This window comes from Arachis hypogaea, chromosome 4 (assembly GCF_003086295.3).
Source record: "Arachis hypogaea cultivar Tifrunner chromosome 4, arahy.Tifrunner.gnm2.J5K5, whole genome shotgun sequence".
NCBI classification, from domain to species: domain Eukaryota; kingdom Viridiplantae; phylum Streptophyta; class Magnoliopsida; order Fabales; family Fabaceae; genus Arachis; species Arachis hypogaea.
The window spans coordinates 74,564,082-74,587,478 of record NC_092039.1 but is presented as its reverse complement, the minus strand read 5'-3'; the positions used below and the strand labels follow the sequence as shown (position 1 = coordinate 74,587,478).

Genomic DNA, 23,397 nt, shown 5'->3' with positions numbered 1-23,397 from the left:
ATTATAAATGGTGATAAAGGATATGTCTAGTAAAAAAATAATTAAAACTTATTTTACTTCTACTTTTTTAAAATCAAAATATTATTGATTTTTTAAAAAATCAAATAATTTAATTTTTTAGTAAAAAATTTTCTTTTAAATGCATCTAAATATGTTTAAAATTTAACAAAAATACTTTATTATTTTAAAAAGTGTTTTTTCACCAAAAAAAAATCTAATCCAAATAAATATTTTTTTGAGTAATACTATACATCTAAATATTTTTTATGAACTAAGTCTAACCAAATTAAATTATAAGACTTGGAATATATTAACTATAACTGATTTTTGTTATGTTAAACTAATTTAATTATACTTGATTAATAAAAATATTTGGATATATAGTATTATTTTTTTTCTTTAGGTTATTCAATATATTTAATGTTAATATTATTTCTCTTTAAAAAATATAGATGAACTAAAAAGACAATCTTATTTGCCTTATATATAACGACTTTTTTAGTTCTTTCTTATATAATAGTATTTAAATATAGCATAAACATTTCGCTTTAAAATTATTTTTATAATATATGATTGAGATTTGTCTTTTACTATATTATTTTAGCACAATTATGATTCTAAAATTTTTTATTTAATCAATTATAAGTAGCATAGTAGATATCCTTAACTTACAAGTGTAAGTAGCAATTAATTAATATAATTTAACAAAAATAGATTTAATATTAATTTTAATTTTTTTTATTAAATGGTTTCTTATATACACAAAAAATAATTTATTATAGCTTAACAAAATTCACGAGTCTATAATTTTAGCTTTTTTTTTAATTTGAATATAGATGTATTTCACCTAAAGATGTTTATTAATGACTTAATATTTTAATTTTTTTAATAAATATTTTTCACCAATAATATTAATGATGCACAAAATTTATTATTTATTTTTTCTATCAACTTCTTATTACTTATCTATTATCAAATTTTAAGTTATTTCTTGACAAATCTTACCCATAAAACTATCCATATCACTATTCTATATCATAATTTAATTAACAAGAACGATGAGATTAGTTTTTTTCCTAAGGCTTATTATTAATTAATTAATTAAAAAATATTTAAATAAATTTATTTTTTTAATTAATGAATATCAGATAAAATTAATTCATTGTGAAATTCTATATTATCCTTAAAAATTTAGCACAATAAATTTAATACTTATACTTTAAAATGAGTTTAGTTGATAAAATTAAAATATAAGTAATATTGTTCTTGCTCAAATTTTTATTAATATTATTATAATAATACTTACTTGAGCAATTAAATTTAACTTATACTAATTTCAAAAGGAAACAACACAACACAAGTGTAAGTGTAAGATAGTAATTTCCTCATTCTTTCTGTGAGCTAATGGAACAATTTGTCTCTGTTTCATAGTGCTCTCTAAAAAAAGCAAAACCACTCAATATATTTCTATTTAATTTTATCTTTTTAATTATTTTATTATATATTTTAATGCTAAAAAAGAATGAAATATCAGTGTACCAAAAAAGTATTGTGGTACATGTGAAAATCTTCTAATAAGATATGATCCTAAGGAATAATAATAACAATAACAGAAAAATAAAACAAATAAAATTACCAAAAAATACGAGAAGCAAGTGCGTGGTAGGGTATGAATTATGATGCCATTGAATTGAGTTAGGTGGGATGGATATTAATTGTTTTTGTTTTTATTTTTTAATTAATGTAACTTTTTTAAATAATTTATATTTATAGAAAATTGAATTTAAAATTTAAATAGATGTAATTTAAGTCAAGAAGTTTATTTAATTAGGATAAACTAATCTTTTAAATTAAGAAGTTAAGCATATTTTTATTATTTTGAAATTAATGATGTTCGAAAAAAAAAAATGATGTCAAAAAAAAAGAAGAAAGCACCTCCTTTCAAAATAATAATAATAATAATAATAATAATAATAATAATAATAAAAGAAAAAAGTACAGTTTGAACTATACAGTTATTATAATGGAAGAAGCTTCTTTTCAGATTTTTAATTCTTTTTAATTTTAGATAAAAATTTTGACAACTAAAATAATGACAGCCTAAATGTCTAATAAAAAATGCTTCATTAATTCATCTAAAAATTAAAAATAAATATAGTATTATATATAGAGTGAAAAATATACCCAATGAACAAATAAATAATCGTTCTTTTGGTCATTTTTTTGGTCATTATTTTTTGTTTTATTTTTCTATTATTGTTATTATTATTCCTTAGGACTATATCCTATTTTATTCTTTCTGCACAACATTATTGGCATCATAACCCTTTTATCACACGATATTTAAATCATACCAACAAAACAAAAGTCTAACACCATAGACCAAAACATTTCTTCAAAACACCGGACAAAAAAACCCATAAGATTACTCATATGATTATCAACTAATTCTCCATTAATTTCATGTTCAATTTCTGCAAATTCTGCGTATAAAGCAGCACTTTACAGGATGATTGACAACATTACAACACGCGTCAATCCCTTCACATAGCCACATGATTTCAGCAGTTGAGAAAAAAAATTTCCTTCAGCACAGTAGCATTACCCATTTTAAAATTCTAGTTTAATTAGGTAAGTCATGCTACATACGACCACTAGCAAGACTTCCAGATGAGTTTACAAAAATAACTGCGACAGTACAGATGGCATTGTTGAAAAGATCAAGGAAAAAGAAGAACATGCACCAAATGAATGCAACATCATTATTCTGATGCCAAATTGTAATGTGATCAACAAAGATAATCTTATGGCACTTGCTCCAACTCCTACGGCTGGCTGTAGGACAATCTATTCATCGAATTTGCGCCATTTAATTCACACCTCCTGCAAAGATAGACGATATAATTTAATAATATCTAAAAAATTTACAAGTTGAACAAAATATAGTAAAACAATCTATAAGTAATTAACTCGCTGTTGTTATTTTCATGCTATTTTTGTACCAATCAAAACACAATCACGAAAATAAAGAAAAGCATTTTCCTGTTATATTCTCCAAAAAAATTATTTACAAAATCATAATGTTCTTCACCAGCTTCCAGTTGTCCTACAAATATATATTGAAACTTCAAGTGTAAGTTGTTATATCGATTAAATTTGAACTAAATAAATATAATATAAGAAAAAGTCTAGGGGCCAGCAGTTTTATTGAATTTTGGCCAGCATGTAACCAGAAGAAGAAGGTAAGCCATTGGATGAAATCTCACACCAATCTCACACCATCAAATCATCATTAATGACTAATTAATGGCTAACAATCACAAAAATTACTAGCCCCTAACATTGCTCATAATATAAATTTGAAAAGACCAATAGCCGCGCCTTAATAATTAATCACATTAAAATTTTGCTCAAGATGTAGCACCGTACGTCTTATCCGTTTTGTAATTTACTATTTAGTTAGTTTAACAATAATTTCCTCAATTTTGTTTGAAGAAAATAATATATAAGGGTAAAAGAATAAAGTTTTTGATGTCTCACAATCAAATGTTGCCCAACTTGAGAAACCTTGTTTATCTTCTTGGACAGAAAGCAAGGCGAAAAGGTCAGAACTGCCATTGCTCTTTCCTATAAACTTATCAAAATCAACTGATGAAGATGCCCTCTTAATTAACGGTGGAGCTGAACTCTTCTTTTGCACAACTAAGGAACCCTGAAATGAAGGGACAAAATCTAAGCTTATGAAAAGTATCATATAATTTTTTTTTGGTATTGCGTATCAGAGTTAATGAAATAAAGTAATACAACTGAAATTTATAAAATAGAAAATAGAAACTACTATTATAATTTATATTTAAATAATAACAAAAATAATATGATTAAGTGATAAAATTATATATAAACTCAAATTTTAAGAGAAAACTATAACACACTAAAATATATTATAAAAATTAGAAGAGATCTTACCACTCACAGCTCAACTTGTGTTTTGCTCACCCTATCAAGAAAGAACACGACGTGCACAATTTTAATCGTATAAAGTTTTCTTTTTAAGAATATTCTATTGTATAACAACTCAGCTTTGTATAATTTTGTGAGTGCATTCCAATTTTTCTTTTTTTTTTTTTTCGTTAAGATAAACGACAATACCAAATCTATTATTGTCAAGTGTAAGTTGGCAATAACATAATTGTTGTCTATCTCATTCACTTGCATGATTAATTCCTACGCATTTTCCTTCAATTGCATCTGATCAACTTTTTGTATTTAAAATGCCTTGATCTTTAGTGGAAGATTAATATCATAAGTCTTTGATATCACCTTTTAAATATCAAAATGATGCAACTAAAATTTATAGATAAGAAAAAAAAGTAAAAAAGAAACTATAATCTATATTTAAATAATCATGAAAATAATATAACTAAATAGTAAAATTACAAAATTTTTTTTCAAAAGAAAATACCGAAAAGAGATTTTACTAATTTGTTTTTCTCTAATTACACTCACACATACACACTTTAATATTAAATATTGGTTTTACTATACATTTAAATATTTTTATCAATCAAATTTAATTAAGTTGATCTAAATATATTGAATGTAAAATAAATGAATTATATATATATATATATATATATATGAGTACGAGAGTACATAATAAATTATATTAAGTATAATATTTCTTCTCAAGTTGGCAGATAAATGTTTATCATGCCAAACTTGGAAATGAGATTATTGAACTGAGCTAGAGTTACAGGCTTAGTAAACATATCGCTAGTTGGTGTTGTGTCCAAATGTGAATGAGATTCAGAAATCCTGCCATTACTCGCTCTCGAATAAAGTGACAATCGATCTTGATATGCTTTGCTCTTTCATGAAATGTGCGATTCGTTGCAATGTGGATGACTGATTGTGAATCACAAAAGAGCATAAAAGATGGAATGTCAACTTCAAAGTCAGAAGAAAAAAGGTCTCTTAACCAGGTTAATTCAGCTGCCACTCCTGCCATGGCCCGGGTATTCGGATTCAGCGGAAGTCCTTGAGACAGTGTGTTGCTTCTTTGATCTCCAAGAGATAAGGGAATCACCAATAAAAACACAGTAACCGGTAACACTTCTTCTAGTATCCAGGCAACCTGCCCAATCAATGTCAACGTATGCCATAAGTCGCAGTTCTGACTTGGCAGAGAAGAGAATGCCTTATCCCACAGTCCCTTTTAATTACTTAAGTAAGAAGTGGAGAGCAATAAGATGAGTGGTGACTGGTTTGGATAGAAATTGACTCAATGTGGAGATAGCATATGTGATGTCAGGGCGTGATATTGTAAATTATATTAGCCTTCCAATCATACGCCTATAAGTTGAAGGATCATGCAATGGTCCCCATCAAAGGCACTCATCCTCAGATTTGTCTCCATAGGTAAGGAACTTGACTTAGCATCAACAAAGTTAGTGTCTTCCAATATGCTCAAGGTGTACTTTCTTTGGCTAAGGACAATGCCTTCAGATGATCTTACAAGTTTCAGCCCCAGAAAGTATTTTAAATCACCTAAAACTTTGAGTTTGAACATAGATTTTAATAAGTGTTGTACCTTGTACATCATTTTCTTGGAGGAGCTTGCCAAGATGATGTCATCCACATATACAAGTAAGTAGACTATGCTGTCACCTGTACCAAAGGTGAAAAAGGAGTAGTCTCTCTTGGATTGTTTGAATTTGTGGCTCAATAATGCTGAAAAAAAAATTAAAGAACCAATGTCTGGATGCTTGTTTCAGGCCATAGATGGACTTATTCAATTTGCACACAAGATTCGACTCCTTGGTCTTGCATCCAAGAGGCAAATCCATATAGACTTCCTCAAAGAGGTCACCATTAAGGAATGCATTATTCACGTCCATTTGTAACAAAAACAAGTTATTGATGGCTGCTAGTGATAGAAGAACCCGAATAGTAATTAATTTGGCTACTAGAGAAAAGGTATCTTTGTAATCTATGCCAGCTTGTTGTGTATATCCCTTTGTGACCAACCTCGCCTTGTATCTCTCTATTGATCCATCAGTCTTACATTTTACCTTGTATACCCATCTACAACCTATAGTATATTTTTCTTGTGGGATAGGCGCCAAGGTCCATGTGTTAGTTTCTTCCATTGCTCAAAGCTCTTCATTCATGGCTTGTCACCATTCTGCGTATTTCACAGCTTGGTGGTAGAAAGCAGGTTCAGGTATGATGTTTACATTGGCTACAAAGTTCATGTATGGTTTGGTCAAATGTTTGGAATTGGTTATGGTGACAACATTATGGCATTGGTAATCATGAAGATATTGTGGAGGTTTAGTTAGTATAGTAGATCTTCTAAAGATAGGTTGAGATGGTTGAGGTTCAAGGATAATATCATAATTGTGATCAGGTGTTAAAGGTATTGTGGGCGATGAGGGTTGAAAGTATTGGTAAAGGAATGCTGAATTGGTGCTGAGCTATGAAGAGAAGCGTGTTGGAGCACTGTAGGCATCACCACATCTAGAAAATTATCCACAAAAGGGGACTAATCAGCTGGTAGCTCACTGAAGGGAAATACACTTTCATTGAATGTGACATCTCTAGATATGAAGAACTTCTTTGCCTCTAAATCATATAACTTGTATCCTTTATACCCTGAAGGATATCCAACAAAAACTGCTTTTATAGCCCGTGGAGAGAATTTGTTCCTCTAAGATATTAACGTGGATGCATGAACTAGACACCTGAAAACCCACAGTACATAATAATTAATCTGGTTGCTTGAGAAATAATTTCTCATATGGTGAAGTGTGCTGCAGGGCTAGACTAGGCATCCTATTCACCAAGAAGGTAGTAGTCAGAATACATTCTTCCTATAATTTGATGGGCGCCTTAAACTGAAAAAAGAGGGCTCTTGCAGCATTAAGTAAGTGTTGATGCTTTTTTTTCTACAATCGAATTCTGCTCGGGTCTCTCTACACATGAAAATTGGTGAATTATGCCCTTCAACTGCAGAAAATCAGTGAGTAATAACTCCTTGGCATTGTCCGATCGAATTTGTTTCACGTTAACACTGAATTGAGTTTCCACTATGTTAACAAAATTCATAAGAATATTAGTAGCATCGGATTTTTGTCTCAAAAGATAAGTCCAACTAAATCTTGAATGATCATCCACAATTGCGAGGAAATATCTTATACTATTGTATGTGGAAGTATGATAAGGGCCCCAAATGTCACAGTGAATCAATTCAAAGGCATTATTACAGAAATTATTTTGTGACTGGAAAGAAAGACACTTAAGTTTTGCTAAAGGACATACAGGATAATTTGAATGATTGTATTTGATGGGTTTTAATGACAAAACAGGACTCAATTTATTCAAAATCTTTTCAGATGTGTGACCTAAACGAATATGCCAAACATCACTACTAACAAAGGACGCTTGATGACAAGAACCAGTAATGTGTGTGGAAGGTGTTATGGAAGGTGATTGCAGTACAAACAAATCATCTAACTCATCACCTTTGCCAATCACCTTCTTGGAGATCTTGTCCTGTATAATGAAAGAGAGGTCAGCGAAGGTTACGATGCAACAAGACAATTTTAGTAAAGAACTTACAGAAATTAAATTCACCGAAAAGAATGAATAAAAATGGCATTGTAGATGGTTAGATGGGGGCTAAAAATGACACTGCCCGTGGCTAAGGCCTTAATTCTAGTTTGATCTGGTAGAGCTACAAAATGATTAAGTAATGATTGTGGGTTGATAAGAGCAGTGAAGGAGTTAGTTATGTGTGTGGTTGCCCCTGAATCAATGATTCAGGAGCTAGACATTGCCTTTTGATTCATGTAACATGAAGAAAATCTTTCACCTCCACAGATTTCAGGTTCTATGGCTTGCATTGCTTGCTGAGTCTGAAGCAACGCCATTAACTGATTGTATTGTGATGCTGTAAGTGAGAATCCATTGCTTGGCTGGAAATCTTGATTTTCTTGGCTTGGCTCGAGCTTGTCGACATGATTCACTTGAGCGACTTGGCGAGTATTTCTGCTTTGTGAGTAGCCGGGTGGATAGGCATGCAGTTTGTAGCACTTTTCTTCTGTGTGGCCGAGATAGCCATAGTGTGCACATTGAGGACGGTCTTTCTTGCCTTTCATCTTAGATCCAAAAGTTGCCATGAGTCTTGGAGCTTGCTTCACGGCAAAAGCCATGTGTTGAGGTGGTTGAGATGAAGTGAGTGCTCGCTGTTTCTCCTCTTGCAGCACTAGCGAGAAAACTTTTTCAATTGGAGGCAGAAGATTTGAGAGCAGAATTTGGTTCCTCATATTTGCCAAATTATCATTCAATCCCATGAGGAATAGCATGACATACTCTTGACTAAGATACACTTGGATGACCTTCACTACACCGCAAGAACAAGCAACAAGAGGCTTAAAGGTGTTGAGTTCTTCCCAAAGAATCTTCAGCTTTGTGAAGCATTGTGAGATAGTGAGAGATCCTTGAATCAGTGTCATCAGTGATTTCTTGAACTCAAAAATTTGAGGTGCGTTGCTTTAGGAGAACCTAGCTTTTAGATCTTGCCATAAAAGTGTAGCTGAGCCAGAGTAAATCACACTTGCTGCGATATCTTTTGAAATCGAATTTAGCAACCAACTAGTGACGATATCATTGGTGCATTACCATATTTCTGCAAGCACTAGATCAAGAGTGGGGTCTGATTTTGGGAAGGAGCCATCAATGAACCCGATTTTGCGCTTTCCACTGAGTGCGAGACTTATCGATCGGCACCAAGAAGCATAATTATTTTCTTGAAGTGGTTGAGACACCAGTATGAGCCCTAGGTGATCACTTGAATGAAGTGTATAAGCATCAGGAATTGATGAACGTAGCATCGAAGCCGGAGGAACCGCTTGTGACGGAACTTTATTTGAAAGGGTCAACATCATTGCTCAAAAATTAGTCAAGAAGAAATCGAAGAATAGAAAAAATCAATTGAGGAAAAGGAGAAATCAATTGAGAAAAAGTAGAAATCTAAGTGGTTATGATGTTCGTGATGAGAACAAGAGAGGATCGTGGCGAGAAAATTGGAGAATTTTCTTGGAAAGAATTACCAAAAAGGAAAAAAGGACAGAAGCATAAAAATTCTCATCTAATACCATATTGGGATGCAAAATAAATGAATTGTGTATTCGTATTGGTATTTATTTATGTGTGTGTGTGAGTACATGATAAATTATATTAGGCATAATAAAATACAACAAAAATCAATTATATAACATGCGTATGAATCACACACTTCTTTTGCTTCGTGTTTGTTCTTCTTCGCATATTTTTTCCTCATCGTTATTCTTTTTATTATTGTTGTTGCTGTATTTTTTTTATTTCTTCTTACTTTCCTCTTCCTTTTCCTCCTCCAAATTTGTTTCAGCTTTTTTATTTCATTTTTTCTTTGTTTAATTTTTGTCTTCTCTTTTTTCTTGATTTTTTTCTTATTAAGAGATAAAATAAGAAGAATTATGAGAAGGTAAAACAAGAAAGGAAAGATGAATAAGAAGATGACAGTGATAGTGATGAAGAAAAAGAATAAGAGAAGGAGAAAAATTTTAAATTGTATAGAATTTATCATAAAAATAATATCGAAATATTTTTAACCGTGACACAAAAAATTTCTTAACCGTGATACAAATTCTTGTTAAGAGGGTGAAAAAAAGAAGAATTATAGAAATGTGAAAAAGATGATGAAGATAATGATGACGAGGAAGAGGAGGAGTTGTTTTGAATTGTATACTATTTATTAAAAAATAGTACCAAAATTTTTTAATCATGACCAAGGTTGCGAAAATCGGACTGGTCATTGAACCGGTCGAATAACTGGTTTAATGGTTCAATGGTTAACCGGAGTCGAACCGTGGTTGAACTAGTTTAATTAAAAGGCCAGAAATTTGGTTTCAGAAGAGTGATTTTAGCAATAGACAGTCTCAGCGCATACAAGTTATCTCTCAAATATTGATACAGAACATCATCAGAACAAGTCTTAAGACACAAAATACAGAAAAAAATGTTCTTCTTCTTTCCAAGCTTACGTAGGGATGCCCTTGAGCTCTAACATTTCCTCCAAAAGCAACCAAATCCAAGATTCAACACTGCAGACTTCAAGAACCACCACAAACACTCAGATACAATGATGCTCTGAAATTACAAAAAAATGCATGCTTCTAATGCTTCTTCCAAATCAAGATTCCACAAAAACTCATGCTAGCTCAGCTCTAAATCCTAGGGATTCCAATTTTCACAACAGCAAGAAAGAAAAGATTTCTCATACTGTCAACAGTAGGTGTTCAAAAATTGAACTCTGCATTAAAAAAAATAAACAAGTAGATGAGCAGAAATCAGTACCTGGCAGACATATCGATGGAGTAGTGGGTGAACGGGAAGGAGAGTTAGATCTCAGATCTGGCCGCCGTGATAACGCTAGATCTCAGATCGGGGGGCTGTAAACTTGCTGGCTACTGCTACTAATTAGAAACTCGAATCAGGGAAGAACGACTAGGTTAGAGTCGAGGAGTTTACCGCTGACGACATTGAAGAAGCATGCAGTGACACTTGCCGCAGAGAACGGAGAGGCGAGCAGAGAGTTGATTTGGGCGGCGAGCTGGCGATAAAAACGAAGTAAACGAACCGAAGACAGAGGGATGTGAGTGGGGTGATCGACGCAGGTTGCGTCAACGAGGAGAGGAGGAGCTGAGGAGTGCTTACCGTGAAAAGCAGCTGTTGGTAGGGGTTGCTCTTGTCTGAGTTCTCTGATAAGGTTTAGGTTGTGTGAATTGTGAAAGTGAAGGGAGAGTGAGCCTTTTGTACTGCCAGTATGGGTTTTCTTTTTTTTTCTGCGTCAAAAACGACGCCGTTTCAAGCAACAATAAAAAATCAAAACCGTTAAAAATCTCCGCCGGTTTGGCCAGTTCACCGGTTAACTACCGGTTCGACTGATTTTTTACCAGTTTTTTGCAGAACGGTTCTGGATGTCAATCGGACCGACCATGTGACCGGTTTTCGGTTAATCCGGTTGAACCAGTCGGTCCGGTCCGATTTTCAAAACCATGATCATGACACATGTAGTTTGTTAATTTTGACACCGTAATTTCTTAAACATAACACAAAAATTTTTTAACCAATTAAAAGTTATTAGAATATTTCTTAACTTGTGGTCTGATCTTTTGAAAACTTATCGTGTCTTTCACAAAAAATTTCTATATCATTTTAATTTAAAAAATATTTTTTTATTATTAAACTGATTAAGTGATATTAAACTCATATATAAGGAGTTTAACTATTTTCTGTATCATTTGTAACAAATTAATATATTTTTTAGTTCTGAAACACATTTATTTATTGAGTTAAGGTTTTAGACTTGTAGTTCTTAATTTTTTGTGTTATTTATCAAAAATTTCAATGTCATTCTAATAGACTTTTTATGTGATTAACCAAAATGTATGTGTCACTTTTGTAGAAAATGATGATGATGGTGATAATGAAGGAGAAGAAGAGAAAAAAGAGAAGAGATCAATCAGAAAAAAAAGTATAAGGGACCAATTAGTGGTACAGCCAATTGTAATCTACTAGGGTAAAATAGGTTCCAATAAAAAAATTTCTAAAAAAGAGTCAACCTAGTTTTATCCTGATTCCCTTGACAGTACATAATAGAAAAACTAACTACACAAACCTGAATCTCTCTCTCCTCATCCACGTGAAAAATACTAATCCCTCCCCACATTCCGGCCAACCACCACCGCAGGGTGCAGCGCCGCCAACTACCGCTGCTCCCTCTGTTGCGAATCCCAGCACCTGTAGCCATCACGGCTCCCACCTCGCATCACAAAGCCCTGCTAAACATCGCAGCTCCCTCCGTCGTGATGTGCAGCGCCTTCGACCACTGTGGCTCCCTCCCTTGCGTTGCATAGCTCAAGCAACCACTGTGGCTCCCTCCTCGCATCGTGCAGGGCCACCGAACGCCACATCTCCCTCCGTTGCGACGTGCAAAGCCATCCTTTCTCCACATCTCCCTTTGTTTCTTTTTTTCTGTGTTGGTTTTGGATTTTTTTTTTGTTTTCATTTTGAATAATTATTTTAATAATTTTAGATTTTTTTTAGTTTTTTAATGTTGTTTTTTAATATTTTTTAGATATCTCGTTAGATTTAAAAATTTTTAAAATAACTTTTAGATATATCTTTTTTATTAAGTTTTGTATGCTTCTTTTTGTTTTAGATTTTTTATTAAGAAAGTTTAAAATAATTTTTTAATTTTTTTAATTTTTAAAATGTTTTTTAATGTTTAAAATTGGTGGTCATGGATGGGCATCCATTGGAGCACCATAGTAGCAGTGAATGAAGGTGCACAAGATGGTTGATGAAAATCTTCCTCAACATTGGTCCAACTTTGATAGCTCCGGTAATGCAGTTTCCTTTGGTTTCATTGTCACTTCCATTCTCATCTCCATGTTCTTCTTCATGGCCATCTTTGAGAGGTTCTACATACCCTCTTTCTTTTCCTCTTTCTCCTCTTTTTCTTTCTCCGCCACCACCCCCTCCAGTAACCGCCCTCACCTTCACTCTCACCTCAGATTCAACTCCAAACTTACTCATCCATCACTGAAAGTAATAAGTCTTTAACTTTCTTATTAGCTTTCGATCCCCTTGTTAATGCATTCCAACAATATTTGCTTTCTTTCCTTCCTCTTTCACTGTTTCAGGCTTTCTCTCTTCACTTCAAACAACTATAGCGGTGGCTAGTGGTGATGATAGAGGGATAGATGGCAGTGATGACAGTGATAATGATGGGGTTTGATTTGACAATTAGGATTGAAATTTGGAAGGTAGGATTAGCTTAAAGATAAAATTGAGAAAAAAATTTGATTAATTTTTAATTGTTAAAAATTTAATAGCATGATTAATATTAAAACTCATTTTAAAAATTAAGAATATAATTGATTCAAATTAAACGTTAAAGATAATTTTAAAAATGTTGAGATAAAAAAACATATTTTATTCTTATATCATTTAAAAAAATTTATTATAAATATGAATATAAATTATTTTATATTTTTATATAAATAATTAAATAGTGATTATTGTTATTATCTTTAACATAATTGTATTTGTATTGTTTATGACTTACCCCACCATGAGCTCGTGTCAATGGAGGCAGAACTTGTGCCACGTGTTTGGAAAGAATGCTTTCTTCTAAAGAAAGTTTCCTACTAATGTTCTTCGGGAAATAATTTGTAGCTCCACTAATTAATCCTTCTTTTGAAGCCCACTTTTTCTCCACATACCTGCAATTCCATGAAAATTAAATATAATCGTCTAATTTCAACTTTCAGGTGATGTCTTTAAAAGTAAAATAAAATCTCGGTATTAAAAGTTTCAAAGTTTAATTATTTACTTGGAATAAATAAATTTCTCAATTCCCATTGTGCCTCTGTCGAAATTGGGGGGCAGCTTTGCCTCCCAATCCTTATTTGATTTTTCATTACCCATAACTACATATGAGACATGTAAATCAAGAGACTAGTTTAGTAGGCATTAATATAAGATATTCAAAAGTGAAATGAAAAGAAAAAATTAAAAAAAAAGCATGTGTAGATCAGAGCATTAAAATGGATTAAATCTATAAAATTATTTTATTTATTTGTTTAAATAAAAAAATTTAAAATTTTTATCTTTATAATTAGATTCATTTAAATTTTGGATTAAAAAAATAACAAATTAAATAGACAAATCTACAAACTCAACAAGAACGATATTTAATTTTTTTGTATTTTTTAAAAAAAATTGACACCTATGATCAATAATTTTTTTTTCTGAATTGAAAACTCAACCCATCAATTAAAAAGTCATTGTTCATTTATGATTTTAACTATGATTTTTGAGTTAAAAGTAATATTTTTTGTTAAAATATTTTTTAAAAAATAAAATAGAAAGATAATTGAGTCTCGCCCATTTAACTTATTAGGCTGGCCATACACGGCTAAGATTAAAAAATTATGGTAATAAAAAAATAAATTTAAACGAATTAGTCTATTTAATCTGTAAATTTAAGCGGGTCAAACTTAAATGGACAAAATTAAGTTATTTGATAATCTTATGTGTATATCTATGTATATTCTGTATGGAATTAAAAAAAAGGCAAATACTTCTATCTCTAATCATTTTCTGTATCTTAAATTACAGAGTATTAGTTAAGAAAAGGCTTTATATATATTTAAAATTAATAAGTACAATTCATTTTGAGAATCAAATATTAAAATGAAATCCTCGTCAATGGAGTTTAAAATTTTACGAACCTCTTCCATAAGAATCCTAAACACACTAAGAAAATAACAAAGGGATTGCATAAGTAGTTATTTGTGTAAATGGTCATATTAGTCTTTGAAAAATTATACGTTTTTTAAATTAACTTTTGAATTTTTTTTAATTAAATTTATTTTTTAAAGATTTTAAATTAATTATATTAATTTTTTTTGTCATTTTCAATACTCATAGTATCAAAATTTACTGATATAGTACATTAAGTGATATTATATTAATTACAGCATATATTTGATCATCTTAATTAGCTGTTAACATGATAAATTTATACAATTAGTTTAAATTAATCTTAAATTGAAGGAGATCTTGAAATATTAAAATTTTTCAATTTTTGAATTGATTTTGACTAATTTTATAAATTTATTATATTAGCATTCAATTAGGACTGTGAGATGTAGTATCACTTAATATGTTGCATTAGTAAATATGTTAACATCATGAACAAGACAAAATGATGAAAAGACTAATTAATTAATTTAAAATTTTTAAAAGACAAATTTAATTAAAAAAATTAAAAAATCAATTTAAAAATAAATAATGTTTTAAAGACAAATTTGATGCTTACATTGCATGAAAGAAACTTGATCGGGCAACCATGTATCCAAGGTTGTAGATCGCACCTAATCGCACGTAAAATCAGAAGGCATATCATCAATTATCGATACATACACTAAACATATATATGTGTGTATAAATTAAACGTATATCTAAGGACTACAGTAAGACAATTTTTAATCATACAAATAGTGGCTTATTGGCGGCTTTGCATGACCAAGTAGAACCACTGAACCTAGCAACTATAAGCAAATGGTAATTAATTAGATAGTTCTGTAGTTATTATTAGGCGAGGATAATTCTATGTTTGTCTGCTTCCAATTCACCATAATATCCTGTTGTATATTTGTCTAAGTCTGAAGCATATATAAAAATAATCTCAATAGATCAGAAGAGAACAAGTTATTAGGCTAAAAGTTGTCGATGAAAACCTTGGATATATGCACTCCAAGACCTCGGTGTATCCCGGAACATTGCATGCAAATAAATATCCCTAGGTTCACACTCGCCCATCGTGGTGCCCTAAAAATTTGTAAATCAAGTGTTGCAATCATTATAAACTAACCATAATTTAGAATAACATCTCTTCCCATTAAGTAATTTGTGAACGTGCATGTGAAAATAATCCTTTACCATACGATTCATGGAAAAATATAATGCTCTTTGAACATTAAAATCACTATTTGATATTTGGCATATATAGTCTTCATTCCAAAAATTATAATATTGATTTTTTACTATTATAATAGAGTAAGGGTAGCTTAGTCTTTTTTCTTGTTCTTTAGTAATATAATCTATCTCTCTTCTAATGCGAGAAACTTTCTTTTTTAATTCTATTTTCATCTTAGCTACAGTTACTTCTAATGCGAGAAGCTTTCATAGTATCTAGAGTCAGGTTCTAGATAATTTTTCTCGGAATTTCTTTCATTCTCTTTCCAGTTTCATCTGTATTTTCTATATCAATCAAACTTTTTTTGTTTCAATTTTTTTCTGCATCATGAAAATTTCACTCACAGACTTTTTTTTGAAGAAGTCTATTCCGGTCCTTTGTTTACTAAACAATTAGATGATAATAATTTTTTAACATGGAGACACCTAAATCTATCTCACGATACAGTGCTTAGATATGGAAGATCATTTGGATTCTTCTAAAATTTCATAAGAATTCATGGTTGATGACACCAAGAAGACCAAGACTAAATCAGAAGAATTCAAGAAATGGAGATTAGATAATCTCACACTCTACAACACCTGGCTTGTTACTTCCATGACAAATACTTACAAGAATAAGGTTCTACATTTCACTCGATTTCATCAAGTTTGGGATCACATCAACAAGATGCTTATAGATTCTTCAGCTACAAAAACTGAGAGTTTAAAGTCTCAATTGAGATCTGTAAAGAAGACAACTTCAGTAAAAAAGTATCTTTCAAAAATTCAAAAGCTTGTGAATTTCTTATCCTCTCTTAGTTACTATGTTCAAGTAGATGATTATATCCAAGAAATTCTAGATGGTTTAAATGAAGAATACACTAGTTATATTACTTTTGTAATGTCAAGATTGGGAACTATTAGAGTTGTTGAAGCTGAAATTTTTTTGGTGGCTTATAAAGATATGATTGAGAGGTTTAAGAAATCTGAATCGGCATGCCTATGACCAATCTTGCTCGATCACAGTTTCAATTTGACTACAACAATATTAGAGGCTTTAATGGTAGAAATGGAAGAAGAGGTAGATTTTTGTTCTCAACTACAAGTATTCAGTGCCAGCTATGTGGAAGACAAGGCCACTATGCTATTCCGACTTGTTATTTATTATATATTTGATCAAAACTTTCAATCTTTGAATCCAAATCTACAACAATCACAATAATAACCTCCACCAACTCAGATTTCCTATACCAATTCTCATCCTCTACTACCATTTTCATCATTCCACCAACCAAGGTTCTTTTTTTCTACACCATCAGTCGTAAGTGATGGTTTTTGGTATGCAGATTCAGCTAGCCATCATATTCTTCTAATCTACTAATGATCAGGATCAATTGTTTGTTGGGAATGGTCAAAGTACACCTATTTTATCCTTATTGGTTCTTCAATTCTATCTGATAAACATTCAAAAATCAAATTTCTGCTTAAGAATTTATTACATATACCAGCTATTACGCACATTCTCTTAAGTGTTTCCAGATTTACAAAAAATAACTATTTTTATTTGAATTTTGGCCTAATAATTGCATTGTTCGTGATCAAAACTCACAAGATTTTTCTTCAAGACACTACTAGAAATGACATTTATGCTTTTAATGAATTAATTGTTCCTAAGACTGCTATTCTTGTTTCTTTTCCTTTGAATTGTAATAGAGATAGATCTCATAATTCAGATGTAACATCAAAAACGGCTTTGATAGTTAATTCTAGTAAAAAATTTTCAGTGAATTTGTGGCATAAAAGACTTCGCCATACTACAACACCTATAAGTTTTACAAGTTCTTAATACATGTGCTTTATCTGCAGCTTATGGCATTCATTCTTTACTTATATGTGAACCTTGTTCTAAAGCTAAGATGAATAAACTTTCATTTGTTCAATCTGATATAGTTTACTCTATTAGTTTTTTGCTGACATTTGGGGACTAACCCCTGTTCACTCTAGATCTAGATTTTATTATTTCATCATTTTTGTTGATTCTTGTACAAAATTTGTTTGTTTGTATTTGTTAACCAATAAATTTCACGCTCCACAACATTTAAGAACTACAAAGTCTTTATGAAAACTCAACCGGGTGTAAACTAAAGACTTTTCAAACAGATGAAGGTATGGAGTTTTTATCCAAAGCCTTTACTGATTTTCTTGCTAGCCAAGGAATCATACATCGAATGTCTTGTGCCTATGCACATCAACAACAAGGAAGTGTAGAACAAAGACATAGACATATTACTGAAGTAGAATTAGCTCTTTTGGCTACTGCCTTACTCCCAATATAATTTTGGGAAGATGCCTTTAGCAGCACTATCTTCATTGTAAATAGATTGCCTACCAAGATTTTACACAATAAAGGTCCCTTAGAGATTTTTTTTTTTTAAAATTTCAGACTATCATCTTTTAGAAGTCTTTGGATGTACTTGTTTTTATTCTTAAGGCCATACAATAAAGTGAAATTTGATTATAAATCAGAAAAAACTTTTCTTGGGTTATGATAATCAACATAGAGGATACAAGTGCATGAGTATGCATGGTAAGATTTATCTTTCTAGACATGTGATCTTTGATGAAAAAAAAATTCTGTATAATAATTTGTTTCAACAAAAATCTGTATTAGAATCTCAATCTTATTTAAACTCTAGTGCTGCTAATTCTTCTATTATTAGTTTTGATTTTAATTTTCAGCCACCAACTATTCTATCAACACCTAGTACAACATCTCCTCCTACATCAGGTCCTTCTACATCTATGACAAATTTTGTCCTTGGACATGATGATGCTAACTCTTCACCATCTTCTTCTACTATCTTTATTGATACTCCAACATCAAATACTATTGGTAATTCTAACACTCATTGTGATATACCAATGCCTATTTTTAACATTGAGATTTGCTTACTATTTGAAAATTTACCTCATAGTACAAATACTGGTACTGTTCAGAATTTACATTCTACTTCTAATACTCATCATATGCTTACAAGATCAAAAGCAAAAGTTTAGCTCCTAATGCCACTACAAAAAATTCAGCTCCTATTGATTTGGTTCATCAAATTCCTAAATCTGTAAAGAGAGTTATTATATGTGAACATTGGGAGCATGGTATGGATATTGAGATGAATGCACTTCAAAAGTGTCATACTTAGGGTTTGGTATATCCCCCTCCCAATGCAACTATCATTAGTTGCAAATGGGTGTATGCAATCAAAAAGAATCCTCAAGGTACAAAGTCTAGGTGGTAGCTTAGGGCTTTCACCAACAAGAAGGCATAGACTTTAGTGAAGTATATAGCTCTTACTATTGTATTGTCTCTTATTTGCAAATTGAAACAATTTGATTTCGATGACGCTTTCCTTAATGGAAAACTTGATGAACAAGTCTTTATGTTACAACTTCTTGGCTATGGTAGCCCTGATGATATGTGAGTTTGTAAACTCAAGTGCTTGGTTTTAAATACTTGTAGCAACTTTAAAAGACTTTGGATTCACTAATGCACGTTCTGACTTATCACTCTTTATAAGACAGATTTTCAATTCTGTTATTTTTCTTCTTGCATATGTTGACAATGTTGTTGTTACAAGTAGTGATTCAAAAGAAATTGAAACATTTATTCAAGACCTTAACAAAATCTTTCCACTAAAGGATCTTAGGAATTTACATTATTTTCTAGGTATTGAAATTACTGAATTGCCATCTTCTAATCATCATGTTTCACAGCAGAAAAAGGAGCATATACTGCTGTGAGAATGGATCAATAGAGAGGAATATTTGTCGTTGATCTTTTAAGCTATCATTAAAAAGTGCAGAAAAACTATAATGAAATGTGTGTACCCTAAGCCTGAACAAAATATTTGATCCCTTGTTGACATCATCTTGAAAGACTTTTAGTGAAGATTTCATATGGAGTCAGAAGAAGAAGAAGCAGGGATAGGTAGTTGTTACCTCAATTTCTTTTAAATTCCTTTTTTAGTGCATCTATTTGTCATTGAATGATATTTTAGTACATAGTATTAGGACTTCAAATAATTTAACATTTTAAGTTGTTTTCTTGCACTGCAACTATTACCTAATATTATGATACACTTGCATTGGCTTCTCAAAGTTTGAATGTGAAACAATATGTAACAATGTTTGTGCTCTGTTAATAATATTCATAGATTGTTAATTGTTTTGTTAAAATGAAGCAAATTTTACTGATCTTATTTTTATTAGATAGATATTGTGTTTGTTGATGAATAAAATCATTTTCATTTATCTATAAATTAAATTAAAAAAAAAAGTGATGATGAAATGCGTTACTTGTTCCGGCAGTCTGCACATTCCCTATTTTCTTGTAGCTTCATAAGTCCTTCTAAGATCTGCAAATAGTGACAAGTGGCATCATATAAGAAACAAAAATAACTAATAAAGGTTAAATAATCCATCTGTTCCTACACCTCTGATTTTGATTTAAATTATTATATTATCACAGAAAATTTAACTCAATCTAAGAACTAAAGCCAAAATTAGAGCATGACCAAAAAGTGAAAAAGTAAATTGGTTTTAACCCCAGAAGAATAGTGATATTTATTTGCACACCTAATACGTATTTTTTTTTTATCCAATATAATTTAAAGGGGTAAATCAAAAGTTAAAAAGAATGTGCGAATGACGAAATGAGTGTTACAAATATCAAAAACACAAAAATACTATCAGCAACTCTGTCTAATTATGAACTACAAAAATTAGAAATATGTATCTGCATATATACGGTAACAATTATATTATGTATACATTAAAAATTAATAATAAAATCAGATATTTATATAAAATATAAATTAAAAGTAAATTAAATAATATATATTTATATATAAATAAATATATAATAATTAATTTAATGATTGATTTTTTTTATCAGGTAGGATTTTTTATATACTAAAATATGTAATGTGTATCTAGTTATAGTTTTTTCTATTTTTTTTAAAAAAAAATTATTGATAGAAATGACTGATGTAGCATTATTTCATTAAAAAAATAATAAAACTTGTAAAAGTTACAAACATTTAACGTAGTTATAAATTATTTACACAAATTGTCAATTAAAAATTTTATAATAATAATAATACAGATCAGACAATTTTTTCCCATGTTAAAATATCATTTTCTGTATCATTAGTATATTTTAGCAGAACAGAACGGTTTGAGGTTTAGTATAAATCGTATCAAGTTTCCATCCAATAACACTTGTTCTTGACTTCTTAGCTTGTGGATCAACAAAGAAAATAAATAAAATAGGACTTTAATTAAGGACACAAACCATGTATTAAAAGAAGGAGCGACTTCAAAGCACCCAGCTCAAAAAACTACACAAAATCAAAACTAGAACTTACAAAACGATATATATATATACTTGAAAAGAGAGAGGGCAAAACAAGGAGTAGCAAGAAACCTTGGTATGCTTGGCATTAAGCTCCTTGGAGATTGAGGCTTTCCCGTTCATGATTCTTGAGGGTAACCAAGTGAACACGAGAAAGGAAGGAAAATTGCTCAAAATGGATGAGAAATGAATGAAGAACGAACTTGTTTAGTTATTTATTAGTTTGCCTTAGCTTTTGTAGAGAGGCGAGTTTTGTGACTAAGGGAAGTGTCCTCTTGCTGGCGGCATTTCCGAGCTTTAATTTGATTTACAACATGCTATCATCACTCCCTCTATCCTTGTCGCCTTTTACACGTCAATTTAGTTGGAACCACCAACTCAAATCAAATCACACACACCCCTCTCTATCCCCGCAAAAATAAGCATTTAATTATGAAAAAAGATAAGGAGACAATAAAAATATTAAACAATGTAAATATTATATATATTGGATGTTCAATTCAATAGGTATGTAGATAATTATATTAATTATTCTTAATTAGATAATTATTTTTTTATTCAATAGTTAATAATGGCTAGATGTTCAATTTCTTAGGTGTGCCGATAATTATGCTAATGTTAAAGTTTAGGAGGTAATTTAGAAGGTGGAATATTTTTTTATTTTATTAGATCAATTTTAGAGCATATTATTAATATTATTTAAAAAAGTTATTGTCTATTTAGCAAAACCGATTAATTATATATATTAAAATTTAGATGAATTTCAAGAGTTAGGTTTATGGAGATACATGCGGAATGCTTGTAAACAAAGTGAATATTCAATTTAATATGGTTATCTATTTCCTATAATCAAAGACATGAAAAGGACACAAAATTTACTGATACGGTCATTTTAAATTTTTGTCAATCACATGAACACTACAAATATGTAAAAGAAAAAGTCTTCGGCTCAGTAATTTTTTAAAATGTTGGTTAGTATTTAATCATTAAAAGAAAATTGAATGATCTTACACTATTAAATTTAATTTTATACTATTAAAAATATTATTGATGGTCAATTAATATTTACAAAATACAAAAATTATTAATCCCTAACACTTATACAAATTTTTAGATAAATTATAATATTATTTTAATATTTTATTAATATTAATTAAGAATCAATTTACTTTTTAAATGATTTTAATATTTTAATTATTTAAAATTAATCATAATATTTCATATTAATAATTGATAATACATATTATTTTTAAACTAGTCTGATTATGTGTACACATTTTATAATAAACACTGATTTGACAATCGGTATTTTTTAATATTAAACACGCATTTTTTTATTTTATTAATTAAAAAATAATTTAAATACACAATTAATTAGTAACAATCATATTTTTATATGAGTGTCAAGAATATTTTGGTATAAATAGTATTTTTCTTTCTAAACCAATTATATCAAGAATATAGGTTATCAATTAGATTAGACATGCAAATAAGTGATGTTATTTATATATGTATAAGTGTGTTTATATATATATATATATATATATATATATATATATATATATATATATATATACTAAGACAAAATAAATACGTGCAACCAAATATCAGATGATATATATATATATATATATATATATATATATATATATATATATATATATATATATATATATATATATATATACTAAGACAAAATAAATACGTGCAACCAAATATCAGATGTGTTGGGATTTTTTTTTCTTTGTGAGGTTGAAGCTTAACTTTTTTAGGGGTGTATTCTTGCATCCTAGTATCACAACCCTAATTCAGTTTTTTGAGGTTTTTTGAGAGAAAGAGAGTAGCCACCAAAAGAGAGAAAGAAGGGAGAAAACAGAATTTCTGTTTTTGCCCAAAGCAACAAATTTCAAATGGCAGTTTCTCAGTTTTTCACCGTTGGATCGGCTTGAAATTTAAACTACATGTTTATATCATCTTGTTCTTCATTCTGCTCGGTGGAGATGTTGATTGGATGTTTGCAGTAAGAGAAATTGGCTTCACAAGAGAGAAATTAAGTTTTCCATTTTTACACAGAGCAGCAATCTTGGAACGGCAGTTTCTCATTCTTTCACCATTAGATCGACGTGAAATTTGGACTGTAGATTCTTCACATCTTGTTCTTCATTTTGAACAGTGGCGATTTTAATTGGAGGTCTGCAAAGGGAGAAATTGGCTTCAACATCAGCTCTATTTTTTGGGTATATTTCATCTTCTTGCTTCTTATTTGTGAGCTTTGGTGCTTTGATGTTTTGGCTGGTTATATGCACATTTTTGTGCTTTGTTTGAGACTCTCTTGTACCTCATTTGATTATAGTGGAGCTATTTCATTGGTCTGGACGACCCGTGGTTTTTACCTCTCACATTGAGAGGGTTTT

General features: G+C 30.3%; 1 protein-coding gene across 2 annotated transcripts; it reads right to left on the bottom strand.

Moving 5' to 3' along the window:
• Window positions 1-2,434: 2,434 nt before the first annotated feature.
• On the bottom strand, window positions 2,435-21,311 carry LOC112796845 (probable ADP-ribosylation factor GTPase-activating protein AGD15). 2 transcript variants are annotated; one of them, XM_025839493.3, is made up of 9 exons: window positions 21,056-21,256; window positions 20,924-20,969; window positions 19,927-19,985; window positions 15,354-15,444; window positions 14,933-14,987; window positions 13,442-13,538; window positions 13,175-13,331; window positions 3,541-3,712; window positions 2,435-2,883 (listed from the first exon to the last, which is right to left on the bottom strand). In XM_025839493.3, coding segments are annotated over exons 2-9 (636 nt in total). In that variant the 5' UTR covers window positions 20,927-20,969; window positions 21,056-21,256; the 3' UTR covers window positions 2,435-2,881. The 2 variants fall into 2 exon arrangements, with proteins under 2 accessions (XP_025695278.1, XP_025695277.1); XM_025839492.3 differs by lacking the exon at window positions 20,924-20,969 and having other exon boundaries at window positions 21,056-21,311.
• Between the last annotated feature and the right edge of the window lie 2,086 nt (window positions 21,312-23,397).